The sequence below is a fragment of the Ochotona curzoniae genome, unplaced genomic scaffold (assembly GCF_017591425.1).
Source record: "Ochotona curzoniae isolate NIBS_2020 unplaced genomic scaffold, NIBS_Ocur_1.0 contig_2210, whole genome shotgun sequence".
Lineage (NCBI taxonomy): Eukaryota > Metazoa > Chordata > Mammalia > Lagomorpha > Ochotonidae > Ochotona > Ochotona curzoniae.
The window spans coordinates 28187133-28202944 of record NW_024465369.1 but is presented as its reverse complement, the minus strand read 5'-3'; the positions used below and the strand labels follow the sequence as shown (position 1 = coordinate 28202944).

Sequence of the window (15812 nt, the reverse complement as noted above, 5' to 3'; positions counted from 1 at the left end):
TCTTTGTTACTCTTAATCCCTGCATTTAAAATACATGACAGTTTGTTTCAGTGTGATCAACCCTTCCATTAAACTTTTTCCTAGTACTGGTGTTTTTCTATTTTGCATGTCAAATCTTGGTCAAACTATTTTCATTACACCCTAAGGGTAGCCACTTTCCAGTTTTTTTGTGGTATCTCTTCCACGAACATTGTCAACTTCGGTGTGTTTTTATTGTTACTGATCTTTTCCTTTGTACTTTAATTTTTATTTTGTTAATTCTTTTGATTAGAAAGTATTTGTAGAGTCAACATTAATGCGCATTCTAGGTGTTAATAAATACCAGCCTTTGAGAAGTAAGTTTAATGTGTTTTCTTTTTTGGCTGTCTATCTTTGAATTGGCCAGCCCATAGGTTATATTTCACTTAAGGATTAGTTTTGAATATCTGCTAATTGTTGTGGAAAGGTTTTTGAATATATAAATATATAGTTCAATATACATAAATAAATGTAAATATTTGGATATACAATATATATTGGATATGTATCAATTTGGATATTTGGATATATAATTGCATGTATTATATACCCAATATATAAATAAATATAGGAATAAATATAAATATATTAGTTATATACCCAATATCCTAATAATGCCAGACTTTTGAAAAATGAAGAGGCATAGATAACCCTGAAGAGTTGTTTCACAAAGAAAAACATGATTGTCTAGTATTCCTTCCCCTGGCCCAAAGTAACAATAAGGTCAAATGAGGCCTTCTTCCCTCAAGCAATGTGTGATGATCTTCCTGGACCATAATTGTCCACTTGCAGCCATCGGGAAGCCCAGAATAAAAGTATACATGCATGGTCTGAACTCACTATATGATATGAAACAACCATGACCAGACTTCCCACAGGACTCTTTTGTTTCCATTCAGGATGGGGCAGCTTTGAATGGACTCTTCAACCTGTTTTTTTATAAGACTTATTTATTTGCGAAGTAGACTGATCAAGAGGAAGAGAGATCTTCCACATGCTAGGGTATTCCTCAAATGCCCACAATAGCCACAATTGGGGTAAGCCAAAACAGTGAGCCAGGAACTTCATCTAGGTCTTATGCATGGTGGCAGAAATCCAAGTACTTGGGCCACCATCTGTTGCTATCCAGCGCATGTTAACAAGAAGTTGGAGAAGAACTAGAGAAAATGAGACTCAAATCTGTACTTTGATGTGGTTGCAAAGAGGACGGTTTAACTTGTACCACAGCACTGATCTGAAGCATCTTTCTTCAGTGTCTTACTTTATATTCACTTGTTTCAAAGAGCATCAGAGAGAGACAGAGGGAGAGAAAACAAACAAACAAACAAAAAACTTCCACCCATTCACTCCCTGAATGCCTCCGTCTATCATGGCTGGGCCAACCCAATCTAGAAGCCATTAACTTACTGGTTTCCTGCATGGATAGTAGGGCCTACATACCTGAACTATTACCTGCTGCCTCCCAAGGTATGTCTTAGCAGAGTCCTGGATAAGCAGCAGAGATGAGATTCTAGCCCAGGCATTCTGATATGGGATGCAAGCCTTCCAAGCAGTTGCTTTACCTGCTGCACAGCATCAGTCTCTTCTAAAATTAGAGTTTCTGATTTCTTATTTTCTCCTAAAGCTCAGTTGCCATATCTTATTCAAAAGGAGTTAAGTGCAAATCAGAACACAGTGAGATCTAAGTGATGTGCACTAGTAAAACATTCTCTCCTTCTTAAAGGGACACAACTGAAATCTATGCATGAATGTCGTTTTGCTTCTTTCCTAATAGAAAAAATAATCTATAATGTTTTCTTACCTTTTCTGTTCCCTGCTTTTCTTAATCCTGTTCTTGTCTTACCACAAGAATCCTGTAGGAGGTCTTTACCTGCTGGAGATGTGTTGCTCAGCGTGGTGACGATAGATAATAGTAATATGTATTTGAAAATTGCCAAGAGTAGAAGTCAAATGTTCTGATCACACACACACACACACATATTCACAAAGATAACTACATAAGGCAATGGCTGTGTTAATTAGCTTAATTGTGGTGATCATTTTACAATGTAAAAATTCAAATATTTCACATTGTACACTTTAAATACTTAGACTTTCTATTTATCCCCCCCAAAAGTCTGTTATATATATATGCTTGAAATACAAATGTTGTCATTCTTAATTTTTTGTAAACTATCACCCGAAAACTAAAGACAAGAACAAAGCAAAACTTAAATAATTTCATTGAATTATTTAAAATTCTCTGTCCCTTAGGTGAGTGTTTCTATGGTTGGTTAGAACCTTTGCTAGCCAGAATAGCTGAGAACTACACTGCCGTTGTGAGTCCTGATATCGCATCCATAGATATGAACACATTTGAGTTCAACAAACCTTCTCCTTACGGAAATAACCATAACCGTGGAAATTTTGATTGGAGCCTGTCATTCGGCTGGGAGTCGCTTCCTGATCATGAGAAGCAACGAAGAAAAGATGAAACCTACCCTATTAAGTAAGATGATGGCTCTGTCTCAATCTCACATTTATGCCATACGCCGTGTATTGAACATGCGTTCTTGCTACTTGTAATGCAGTTGCAACTGAGTAAATCAAGCAAAGAACCTGTGATTTTTGTAGAGAGAACAGAAACATCATTTATTGATGCACAAGTCATTTGTGACCATCCACATGATGTTACTGACTAGGAAGCAGAATTTAACAAGATGGATACATGTGTGTTGTTGTGTCTTCCTTATAAATCATTACTTAAGAATCTCTAGGTGGGTTTAGGAGAAGATAGCAACCTTGCTCCGTCAGGAGAGGACACTTGAAGTGCTTCTCCTGTCCATCTTCTGTACCACTTGGTTTTTTTTTTCTATTCAAATTTATTTTTTTAAATTTATTTTTTATTGATTACATTGCATTATGTGACACAGTTCTACAGGCTCTGAAGTTCCCCCCTTCCCTCCCCAAACCCCTCCCCTCCCCCATGATGGATTCTTGTTGCATTACTACAGTTCAGATTCAGTTGAGATTCTTTCCTTGCTAGCATCTACAAAGCATAGAGTCCAGCATCTTTTTTTAAAAAAGATTTATTTTTATTATTGGAAAGGCGGATGTACAGAGAGGAGAGACAGAGAGGAAGATCTTCCCTCCGATGATTGACTCCCCAAGTGAGCGCAACAGCCAATTGTATTCCGATCTGAAGCCAGGAGCCTCTTCCGGGTCTCCCACGTGGGTGCAGGGTCCCAAAGCTTTGGGCTGTCCTGGACTGCTTTCCCAGGCCACAGGAAGGGAAGCGGGGTTGCCGGGATAGAACCGGCACCCATATGAGATCCCGGGCATGCAAGGCGAGGACCTTAACCACTGTGCCACCGCACTGGGCCCAAGTCCAGCATCTTATTGTCCAGATAAGTTCAGCAGTTTCTTGGGGAGACCGTCTCTGGTCTGAAGGTAGAGCCGACAGAGTATCATCCCAATCAATTAAAAACCCCGACATTATATCAGTAACAATTTATAACGTAATGGAATTAGTTGACATGGTATTGTGTAACCAGCATGTTAAAAGAGAGAGAGAGAGAAAAAGAGTGCAAGTTCTGAACCACATCCTATGACTTCTACATTGACATTACAATTATTAGTTTATATACAATTGGGTTCTATACACCTTAAAATGGCTATAGATTACTATTCAGCTGTCTCATGTCTATTTTAATTTTAGTATTTAGCAGTTCATATCGTTGAAGCACGATTTTGCAGAACCTGGCTGTTTTTCAGGTAGTCTAACTCTATAACTCTAACAAGACATATGTCAAAAGTTTAGGTGAACAGTTTTAGTTACTCCCTAGTGAGGAGTAACTAATCTTTGTGTCCCACCCAGTGAGTTATAAGTGCATCTCACTGCCCGTTTCCTGTTTCTAAGCTTTCCTTGTTGTTCTCTATCTATCACCACTTGGTTTTGAAACAGTGTTCTTAGTTCATTTATTCATGTAAAAGCATAGAAATTGTAGTATGTACTGACTTTGTCCAGATCTGAAAATATGCTGCTTTATCTTGTTTGGATTTTGTAACAGAGTTTGATGATGGATTATTTTTCAGAACACCTACTTTTGCAGGAGGCCTTTTTTCTATATCCAAAGAATATTTTGAATATATTGGAAGTTATGATGAAGAAATGGAAATCTGGGGAGGTGAAAATATAGAAATGTCTTTCAGAGTAAGTTTCTGGAGGTTATATCACACATATGTAACAGTGAAATACATTCTGTTCTAATTGGCTGGTTCTGATTGCAAATGTGTACAATCTTTAATTTTTTTTTTGTTTGCTTTATAAAATTAAGTTCCTGGAAGTTTTGGCATAATATTATTTCCGTTTAATATGTAACTTAATATTTTTACTTATTGTTGCCAATATAATGAGGACTCAGTTGAACACCTGTTTCTAGGCAGTAACAGCAATTAATGCAATGCACTTGTAGTTACTGGGTGCTAGCCAAGATAAATATAATTAAACGAGTGCTTCAGGAAATGATTTGGTTATCAAGGGAGTCAGAATGGAAAAACATTCATGTATAATTTTAAAGGACATTGGCCTTAACTCTTGATTTGAGTTTTTTTTTTTTTTTCCAAAAGTTTATATAAGTAAGCTCAAAAGTCAAAATAAAGGCTTTGGATATTCTTCGCATGTGCCTGTTTATTTGATTGTGTACAATATTTTCTGCAATAACTTTGCCATATATTTTTCATCCCTTTGTATAGGATGTAATAGAAAATAACTGAACAAGGAGTTAGATTTTAATTCTGATTCTGGCTTCATTATGTTAGTGAAGAATATAGCTTAGTTTGAACTGCTTAGAGCAGAGATTTTTTTTTTTTTAATTCATCTCACTTAAATATTTCCAACCTCTAATGCAGCAGTTTGTTGAACTGAACATTTCATTGAGTTTTTCATTCATTTGAAAAAAGAAAAAAAATTATTATGGCTACTTTGTGACATTAGCCCATAGTATTATGTGACTGTTTTGGTTTTTGTTTAGTTGGCATTTAATGTAGTAACAAAAAACATCAATGTCATAATTTGTCATTTAGATTTAATACAAATGTGATTTTGATGTTTTTTCCTTTAATTCAGCATATTTTTTTAGTTACCAAGTACTTCACAAGTACAGATTGTGCTTTGATAATAGTGGCTATATGGATTTCTTTTCTTTATTACAATATTGAATACGTGCCGTGTGAATAGAATCTTGGCCAGCTTAGTTCCACTTGCTAGCTCCTGCCTTAGCAGAGAAACCCTATGATGGAAGTCAGATGACCACATGGGTCATGTGAGATGGAAGTCAGATGCACAAGAGCCTTTGGTCTTCTGTCCACATTAGAAAATTTGCACAACAGTTTACAAAAAAAATAAACGTTCGAAAAAGAAGCCAAAACCACTATTTTGTTAACTTCTGAAATTGTGCTATTGTCTGCAGTGTTTATACCATTTAGGAGCATAAAGGGAACTGGAGGGAACAGTTTGTGAAATTATAATAAATCTGTTTTATTTTTATGACTATCTTAAAGGTGAACATTAAAAACAACACTTTGATTTTCCTAAAATACTGTGAATTTAAACAAATATCATTAATTATCAGGTATGGCAATGTGGTGGGCAGTTGGAGATTATGCCTTGCTCTGTTGTTGGACATGTCTTTCGCAGCAAAAGCCCTCATTCCTTTCCAAAAGGCACTCAGGTGATTGCTCGCAACCAAGTCCGCCTTGCAGAAGTCTGGATGGATGAGTACAAGGAAATATTTTATAGGAGAAACGCAGATGCAGCAAAAATTGTTAAACAGGTGAGTCAGAATTTAAAAATTAAATTATAGTTAAAATCTGTTGCAAGTTCACATGTCCTTTTGTTGATTTGAATCATTTCAAGTGTAAAACATCCAAAGTTTGACTTTGCAGCAAAGGTTGTTATTATTATTATTATTTAGACTCTTAAAATGTATAATTTATGGGATCTAATTCTTTTCATTTTAAGGAAATGATTAGGAAATTGCTATTTAAAATTTTATATTAAACTTGTTAAAGTGGAAGATGTTTTGTTTTTTAATACCCTTTCATGATTTACAATTTTATTGAAAAGAAAACAAGATTAAGAAGAACTGCTTGTGTTGGTATCAGGAGATGTGATTATACCTAAATAAGGTTCTGGGTGACTGTATGAATTGGAAATAAATACAGTGTTGTAATGTGACATGAACTAGAACCAGAGATATCAAAGTTTTTCCCCCTATTAAAAAAATGTTTATTTAGGTATTTGAAAGCTGAAGTTATGGGGCAGAGGGTAAGGGGAATAGGGAGTGAAAGATCTTCCGTGTGTTGTTGCTTCACCATGTAAATAGCAACAAGTCACAATCAGGAGCCTAGGTCTTTCTCATTGGGCACTTGAGCTGTCTTCCTCTTCCTTCCCAGTCACATTAATAGGGAGCTGAATTGGAAGTGGAGCAGCCAGGATGGATTCAGACGAGATTGGGCGTGTTCAGGGCTGTATGGCTGTAGACAAACAGGATGGATTCAGAGCTCTGCCAGTGTAAAGCTGAAGCTTAACTGGCTGCACCACACCACCAGTCCAAAGGCTTCTTTTCGACTTACAGTTCCAGTACCCACTGAAGGTGTTAACCTTGACAAAGTCCTTTTGAGACTGTGATGGAAATGTGAAGTGGCTGGGTGTGGAGAGTATGCTTAGAGTGATTCTGTTTCCTCCTTTCCCAGGTTGAGATAGGGAATTCATGTCCTGTTTCTCAATGCCTCTGCCAAATAAGACAAAATTAACTCCTAAAACTATATTCTGCTCTGTAGAGCATGGGTTACTAATATGTTAAACTGAATTCCAACTGCCTTAATATTGGATGTGATGTTAAGTATACATTAACAAACTTAGGTGAATGCCACCAACTTCTATGTAGTAAATAAATAGTGGGTTTTTTAAAAAAAATTTTTTTTGTTGTTTTTGAGGGAAGGAGTATAGTTTTTTTAATTGGGAGCCGGGAGCATTAGCATCATGGTTGTTGGTAGCCATGTAACTGTTGGTTATGCTCTGGCTGCTCCACTTCTTATCCACTTCCCTGCTAGTGGCCTGAGGAAAGCAATAGACAATGAGCCAAGTGTTTGGATCCCTGCTACTTATGTAGGAGACCCAGATCAATCTCCTGACTTGGCCAGACCCAGTCCTGGTTGTTGTGACCATCTGGGGAGTGAATCAGGATGGAACTTTTCTCTTGCTCTCTTGTGAAACAAATATTTTAAAAGTTTTGCTTAAAACAATTACATTTTTAAACAGCTAAATATTTGTAAAAAGGTAGAGGGAGTTGGGAAGTATTTTTGTGGCACAGGTTAAGCTGCAGCTAGCAATGCCAGCACCCATATCAGAGTGCCATTTATATATAGTCTTAGGGACACCACTTCCTGACCAACTTCTTGTTAATGTACGGGGAAAGGTGGAAAAGACATAACTGAACCCCTGCCACTCATTTGGGAGGACAGGATGGAGCTCCTCTCTCAACTCAGCCTTACCTGTTTTGGCCATTTGATGAGTGATCCAGCACACAGGTCTGTCTGTCTGTCTGTCTCTCTGTTTATCTCTCTCTCTGTCTGTCTTGATCCAGCACGTAAGTATCTGTCTGTCTCTGAGCATGTGCCTTTCAAGCAAATAAATAAATGCTTTTCAAGCATGTTGATTATTTTTGTAAAGAAAAATTAGACTACCTCTTTCCATTTTTTCTTTGGTCTCTAATGCTTCACTATAGCCTATCAGTTGCAAACTCAACACACTGTTGTAGTACATTGCTTTTCCTCCTTAAGCCTATCAAGACAAACTGAGCAGACTGTGCACCATGTAAGAGCACTTGACCAAACAGGCAAGTGAGTGCTACATGAAACTTTGTTCTACTTGTCACCCAGGAAGGGACAGGTAGCCAGAAAACGCCTATTTTTACCCCAGAGCAGATAGATCTTCCTGAAATATTTCTAAGTCAGCTGAAAGTCCTTGAGAGCCTTGTTTTTTTTTTTGCTAAAATCTCTGGGTTTAGAAATCAAAGTTGACATAATAAAATATTTTCCTTAGTTGAACTGACAAGCTTTAATATTTACTTGTTCATACACTAAGTTCACCTAAAACTTTGTTAGGAGATCAAATATTTTTTCAGTTAGGTAGTACTTTCTTTTAAGAAAAACGTTAATCCCTTAAAATAAGGAAAACAAAATTTCAGTTACCTTACATTTTTACTAGTTGTCTAGTTGAGGTATTTGCTAATAGTAACATTCTTAAGCTAGAAAAATTTTCTCAGATGTGTTGCTTTAAGCATCTTGACAGAAGAGAGATATAAATCACATATTGTATTGACTCTATTTATCTATCTCTGTCTTCTCAACTTCACTTTTAAGGCACTTTTAATATTAGGTCAAAGTCCGTTTTGGATGTTTCACAAGAATGGTCACAGGAACATCCAAAACGGAGAAGGAAAAAAATACCCCATTGTCATAAGTATTGTAGTAAGACTTAATTCTGAGACCAATGGTCTTTCAGCTTTAATCGATGGTGAATAATACTAAATTGTGTCTTGCATTTTGGCCCCAATTTTTTAGTACTTTAATATAAATACAAATATTGGAGTATCTTGTTTGCTTTCTTATCTGAAATGTCTGAAATGGAGAGATGAGAGCGAGAGATCATCGCTATCATCCACTGGTTTATATTGCTAGTGCCTTATAATGGCTGGAACTAGGCCAAGACCAAAGTTGAAACTGTAAAGTTAATACAAGCCTTCCACATGGGTGGCAGGAATCCAGTTGCTTGAGCCATTACTGCTGCCTCCAATGGTCTACATTAACAGAAAGCTGGAGTAAAGAGCTTGAACAGTGGTGGAACCCAGGAACTCCAGTGTGGAATGCAAGCATCTTAATCAGCATCTTAACTTCTAGGCCAGATACCAGCTCTGATAATAGCATTTAAAGTACATTATCAGCACTGTTTTTTGTAAGTGTTCCATACACATCCTTTTTTTTTTTCCCAGAAATCATTTGGTGATCTTTCAAAAAGATTTGAAATAAAAAACCGCCTTCAATGTAAAAATTTTACATGGTATCTGAACACTATTTATCCAGAAGTATATGTGCCAGAACTTAATCCTGTTATATCTGGATATGTAAGTATTTTTCTATTCCTTTTTTATTGGATGTATTTCTTGCCACCAACATTTATGTGGTTCAGCAAAAATTGCTGAAATACTCTGTGGTTTATTGCTTTTAAGGTTTTATGTTATTATTAACGTGAGTTCCTGAATGTAGATGAGAAAACATGTGAACCATATAAAGTTTTCAAAAACTTTTTACAACTTTAAAATTTTCCCTTAGGTAAAAACCGTTGGCCAGCCTCTGTGCCTGGATGTTGGAGAAAATAATCAAGGGAACAAGCCATTGATTTTGTACACGTGTCATGAACTTGGAGGAAACCAGGTGAGCGCTGTGTGAAGTCCTCCTTTCTTACTGGCGCTTGAAATCACAAGCAAGACAGGTTTTACAGAAGGCCTACCTCGGTGTTTTACTCAGGGAAATTAGTGGGTGAAATGTTTTTAGAGTAAGTCTGGCAACTACTATTGAAGTTATAGAAGACTTTATTTTGGTTTACAATTTGGGTTTGGAAATAGTTCCCATTTAGTAGAAAAGAAAATGAGAAGAATAGGATAATGACATTCAAATTTCAAAAATCCTATCTATGTTGAAGTTTGATATTTGCATTATTTTTGCCAGATCCTACACAAAGTCCATATTTAATTGGATTTAATAACATTATATCATACATTAGTGCTCAAGCAGCAATATCCTATCCAATTTTTTATTGAGTGGCAGTTATTTTAATATCCCTCCACTGTACACACACATACACAGAGGTGTATTTCTAATTCTCCTTTATTTATGACATCACAGTGTTATCAGTCTGACTCTTTTACCAAACAAGATTCCAGTGTTGAATGTTACTATTTAGTCTACCTTGAGTAGAAGGTATATTAAGTAAGTTTCTAATTTTAAAATTGCTTTCCTTTTTTTTTTTTTTGGCAAGTTGACTACTGGAAGTATTCAAGCATATTTTTTTATTTGTTCATTTAACAAATTCACTGACCCTGACAGGGACTGTTTGTGTTCAAACAGCTTAGGCTCCTAGTCTTTCTAGAAAATTATATTTTATGATCAACCTCTGAAGATACAGATATAAATATACTTTCATATGTGGATACATGTATATAAATACTTATACTATACATACATATATGTATATATATCTGTGTACATATGTGTGTGAACATAAATATGAGCATGCATTTTAATATCATAGGACATACATAGTATATACTGGTACATGTGTGAACATAAATATGAGCATGCATTTTAAATATCTATTAGGAAAAATACTTATATAAACAGCTGTATCTTTTTAGAAATAACATTGCATTATATTGGTAGCACTTATGGTTTTGAACAAAGGAAAATATTTCCTCAGGCCTGGTGCAGTAGCCTAGCTGCCTAAGTCCTCGCTTGCACGTACAAAGATCCCATATGGACGCAAGGTTCTAATCCAGGCCATCCTACTTCCCATACACTCCCTGTTTGTGGCCTGGGAAAGCAGTGGAGGATGGCCCAAAGCCTTAGGACCCTGCACCCACAGGGGAAATGCAGAAAAGGCTCTTGGCTCCTGGCTTTGGATTGGTGCAGCTCTGTCCATTTGCAGCTAGTTGGCGAGTGAATCAAAGGACGAAAGATCTTTCTGTCTTTTCTCTGTATATCTGACTTTCCAATAAAAACAAACAAAAAACAATCTTAAAAAAAATATTTTCTCATTTGTAAGAATTTGGCATTAAATATAAATACTCATAAATTTCAGGCTTCCTCTAATATTTTTTAATGAAAGTGGACGATATATTGTGTATTTTTTCTGTTTTTCTCCTATCATTACCATAAAATGTTTTGAACTATACCTAAAATTATTTTTAAATTACAAGCAAATATAGGTGTCTTTTAGACATCTGGAAATGGAAAAGGATATTCATTCAGCATCTTTTTGGATAGAGACTACTGTAACTTGTACTGCTATAACAGAGTAAAGCACAAAGGCACTGATGCTGTGGAGCTTCTGTTCCACAGGAAGGAAAAAATAAGATATGAAATGTGGGGAGATGGAAGGGTGTGGGTGGTGGCTAATTTTACAGGTTGGGGAAGACCTTTCTGGGAAGGTGACCTAAAGTGGGGCCTGAATGCACTGGGAGAGGATTGAGGAAAAGCTTGTCCTGGAGGCCCGATGGGCAAGGTGGAGGCGGGAGACAAGAATATAGAGAAAGTAGAAAGCCAGTGTGACCTCAGCAAAATGGACCAGGCAAAGTGGGACAGGAAGTGAGTTCACAGGCAGCATAAGAGACTTGGGCTTTTCAGGATATTGTTGTCTCCATTAAGACATTCGGATTTAATTCTGAGTTGGACAAGAACCTTTTGATCAGAAGAATAATGTTGTCTGCCTTAAGTTTTAAAATGATTCTTCTGTCACCCTAACACAATCATTGATTATATTTTGCTTTCTTTTTGTTTATGATTTGCTTTATTTATTTGAAAGAGTTATGGGGGGGGTGGAGAGGGAGGAAGAGAGGGATATCTTCCATTTGCTGACTCACACCCAAATAGCTGCAGTGACCAGAGCTAGAACAGGCTGAAGCTAGGAGCCAGTACTTCCCCCACATCCCCACAAACCCCTCCACCTCACATGCAGGGTCCCAAGCACGTGGCCATCTTCCACTGCTTTTCTAGGAACATTAGCAGTGAGCTGCATCAAAAGTAATGAAGGTAGAACTTAAACCAGTACCCTAATAGGATGCTGGCACCACTCTAACTTATATATCACAGCTCCAACCCTGCTTTATTTATTTATTTTTAAAGATTTGTTGGTTTATTTGAAAGATGGAGCCACAGAAAGGTAGCCAGGAGTGAAGTCTTCCAGTTACTGGTTCACTCTTCATGTGGTTGCAATGGCCACATATCATTAATGGTACACTATCTGACTCTTGGGGAGCTACGCAGCTTTACACAGAGTTCTAACCAGATGCTATGAAAGTTATCTGTGATGTGCTAAGAAAGCCATGAGTAAGATGCCATGTTGGAATGTAGGACACATTCAAGGAATGCTGAATAAGGAATATGATATTAAGGTGGCTTTTAAGGGATTTGAAGGAGTTCAGCAGCTAAAAGAATCAGAAGAGTGTTCTGGCCAGAACTCAGACTGTAGAACAGCGTTTGAGTTATAGAAAGAGACATTCTGCATAGATTGTGTGTTGTGAAGAGTATAGTATATGACTTGGACAGTGATTTATATTAAACTGGGAAGTTTTCTGTACCATCTAAGGCATATGGGTTTTATTGTAGCAAAGACAGTAGCCCATCTATTCAATGCTGTAAAAACTGACAATAGATTGGCTCACTGGATGATAGGAACAGAATTTGAAGGTAAATTGGAAGTAGTGAAGATAAAGTACTAAGAAAATATAAAATGGAAACATCTGAGAAAGAAATTCCATGAAACTACTAAGAAAGAAATTACTTGACTCTGAGGGGAGAAAAGCATTCCTACAAGTAACAATAGCTAGCTTAAATGTACTGAGTGCTGACTGTGAACTTGTCACTTTTCAAAGTACTAAATGCATGTTAACCTCTTATCCTCATGTGAAGTAAGAACTGTTAAATTTTATAGGTGAGAAATTTGAGCTTGGAAAAAAAATGTCATAGTTTCTAGTTTAATGAAGTTGCCTTTAATTGAGAAGAGTAAGAGAGAGCGAACTTTTTTCCCTGTAGCCAAACTTTTATTTTTGATTTTCAAGATTTACTTATTCAAGATTTACTTATTCTGAGAGAGAGAAAGAGAGAGCATGCTCCCATCTGTTAGTTAAATCCCCAAATATCTGCCAGTGCTCAGGCAAGAGTGAGCCAAAGCCATGAACTTGGAACTCTGTCCAGGTCTGCCACATTGGTGGTAGGAACCCAACAGCTTGTGCCCTCACCAGTACCTCCCGTGAGGGTCTGTGTTAGCAGAAAGCTGGAGTTGGGAGCTGAAACCACTGTCAAAGCCAGATACCCTGATGTCAGACAGTGTTTCAACATGCATCTTTACTGCTAAACACTTGTGCAAGAGAGAAGTTTGTGAGAAAAGGTAGTTAATGTCCTTTCTGCCAACTCTTAGGCCCATTTTTGTGTTGTGATTATGCCAGCCTCCATTGTACCTGATAGTTTCTGGAATCTGGTACTGTAAGAAAGACAATAACTTTTTAAATAGCTACCTAAAAGTAATTAGCTGAAGTAGGACCACAGCACGTTCTGTCATAAAATGTCCATTTGTGTTTCTAGTAACTGCTCTTATGGTATTATTCTGTGGAAGCAATCATGAATTCATTGCTATTTTCCTGTTTTGCGATGAAGCATATTAGTTTGCTTTTTTGTCCATAATAACACTCTTTCTTCCACAGTACTTTGAATACTCTGCCCAAAATGAAATCCGGCACAACATTCAGAAGGAATTATGCCTTCATGCCACTCAAAGCCTCCTTCAGCTAAAGGCCTGCACCTACAAAGGGCACAACACAGTTGTCACAGGAGAACAGATCTGGGAGATCCGAAAGGTACTTCTTGCAGTCAATTCACCTTTTCATTTAATTATTGTAATGAACTGTAGTTGCTACTCTGAGAAGGCCCGTTTCATATAGTCCATTAATGCTATTTCTACAATTTCTCAGCCTTTATTAACTTAATTATTCTATGTATCTACTAATATTAGAGAATGTATCTATGAATTAAGTACCTTTAGAAACAAAATAATGATAAATATACATGGCTTGAAGCGTGGTTTATACGAATCAACCCTCCCATGAATTATAAATAATTGCTGTTTATGTTTTACTTTTATGAGCTTCTTACAGTGCTGTTAACAATAGTCACATTTATCCCCCTGTAGAGTGGGGGGTGGGTGGGGAAGCATTAGTTGTTTCTTACTTAAAGAGACCATTTCTTTCCTCTCCTATCTTAGTAATTGTTCATGAATCTAGAGTTAAGAGAATACATGACAGAATACATGTTTTTAAGCACATGTTTTAAGGGGTAGCAGGTTCATGGCAATTCTTACTTGAAAATTGTTTTGTGTAGCACCAGAATGCTTAAGAATGGTTACTATCAATTGAGATTTTTAATGGCTTGTCACGTGTATATCAGTGGAGGGCTTCTTGTTTAAAAATTGAATTGAGGCTTGGCTTAGTAATATTTCTCTCCATTTATGCAATGCTTCATTGTAAATCAAATAGTAGTGACTTAAAAAGTAGTGTTTGCACCAGAAACCCACAAGGTTCTATAAGAAATAGTTCATATCCAAAAGATTTCCTGGTAAGAATGGTGTATACTTAATACCCAAGTCTTTCTTTAGCTTTGACGGAGCCACTTATCAATCAAGTATGAGTCTTGAAACTCAATATCTGTTTCCTTTTATTCTAGGATCAACTTCTGTATAATCCACACTTTGAAATGTGCCTTTCAGCAAATGGAGAACACCCAAATTTAGTGCAATGCAATCCATCAGATCTACTCCAAAAATGGATCTTTAACCAAAACAATTAAGTGTTCCTTAAGATTAAGGAGTTGGAATAGAAATGTTCTTTCTCATAAGACTGTGACAAGGCATACACTGTAGTTTTTGAAAATTATGCAAAAGCAGCTAATTATAACTTATTCCAAGTGCATTTTTCTTATTTATATCTGAAATGTCTTTGTAGCTCTGCTACAGAAGTTCTGTAAATTTCTGTTTGAAAGCACAATAACTAGTAATACCAAAGACCATCTAAATGTCCAGCTATAGAAGAGATGTTTACAGTATGAAGAGTCATTTTTTAAGTAAAGTGATGTGTGTGTGTTTTGTCCATTTGAGGTTATACATAGCTATATTCACATGCTTACACTTTTAAATATTTTCTCTAGTTTTTTTGTGGGGAGAGGGAGAAATATTTGATATTGTATTTTTTTAACTACATTGAAGTGGATAAATGAAGGCAAAACATTGGCCTTTGTATACTAACCAGGAAATTTTTTATAGATCTAGAATTTCTTATTTTTAAATGCAAGTAAATGCTTTTGTCTTTTATTTACTTGTCAGTCAAATGTTTCCTTAAACAAGAAATTGGATAGGAGCAAATATATTTTAACACATTTTGGCAAATTTTAAAATGCTTTTTAGTCTAAAGTCCACACTACTTAATATTCTTAAGTCTTCCTCAAAGAATTTTCTGAAGTGACTATACTGGATGTCTTTTCAGCACAACTAAAAACAAAACAAAAAAAGGCTTAATAAATTACCATCTGTCGAAAGGGATCCTTTTCCTTTTTACTAGTCTTCTTTGTTTCCTGAACTGAAATTCACTAATGTTGAATGTTTGTGATTTTAGATTTCAATTGCACAATACTTGACTCAAAGCTAAAATTTATCTGTTATTGATTTGATTATTGATTGTCTTGGTAAGGGATTTTTTTTTTTTCCACCTAAAAGCCTTATCTTTATCTATATGAAAAAAAAAATAAAGTCTTGAACACTAGTAGAATCATCTGATGAACTTTTTTCCCTCTTGCGTGAAATCTATGATTGATATTAAGTGGGGGACACATGAAATTTATATTCAGTTTTCAGCAATTATAGAACCACTTGATAGTTCTTAAGTAAAATTCAAATGCTAAATATGATAGTATAAAAATTCAAGAAAAGA

General features: G+C 36.1%; 1 protein-coding gene across 1 annotated transcript in view; it reads left to right on the top strand.

Moving 5' to 3' along the window:
* GALNT3 (polypeptide N-acetylgalactosaminyltransferase 3) overlaps positions 1-15547 on the top strand; it is a 46150-nt gene extending 30603 nt beyond the window's left edge. The window contains exons 5-11 of the mRNA XM_040971660.1: positions 2272-2506; positions 4093-4210; positions 5631-5831; positions 9054-9185; positions 9394-9495; positions 13539-13691; positions 14554-15547. Of these exons, the coding sequence (XP_040827594.1) occupies positions 2272-2506; positions 4093-4210; positions 5631-5831; positions 9054-9185; positions 9394-9495; positions 13539-13691; positions 14554-14676 (1064 nt within the window). The 3' untranslated portion in view covers positions 14677-15547. The remainder of the gene's footprint in view (positions 1-2271; positions 2507-4092; positions 4211-5630; positions 5832-9053; positions 9186-9393; positions 9496-13538; positions 13692-14553) is intronic.
* Positions 15548-15812: the final 265 nt, after the last annotated feature.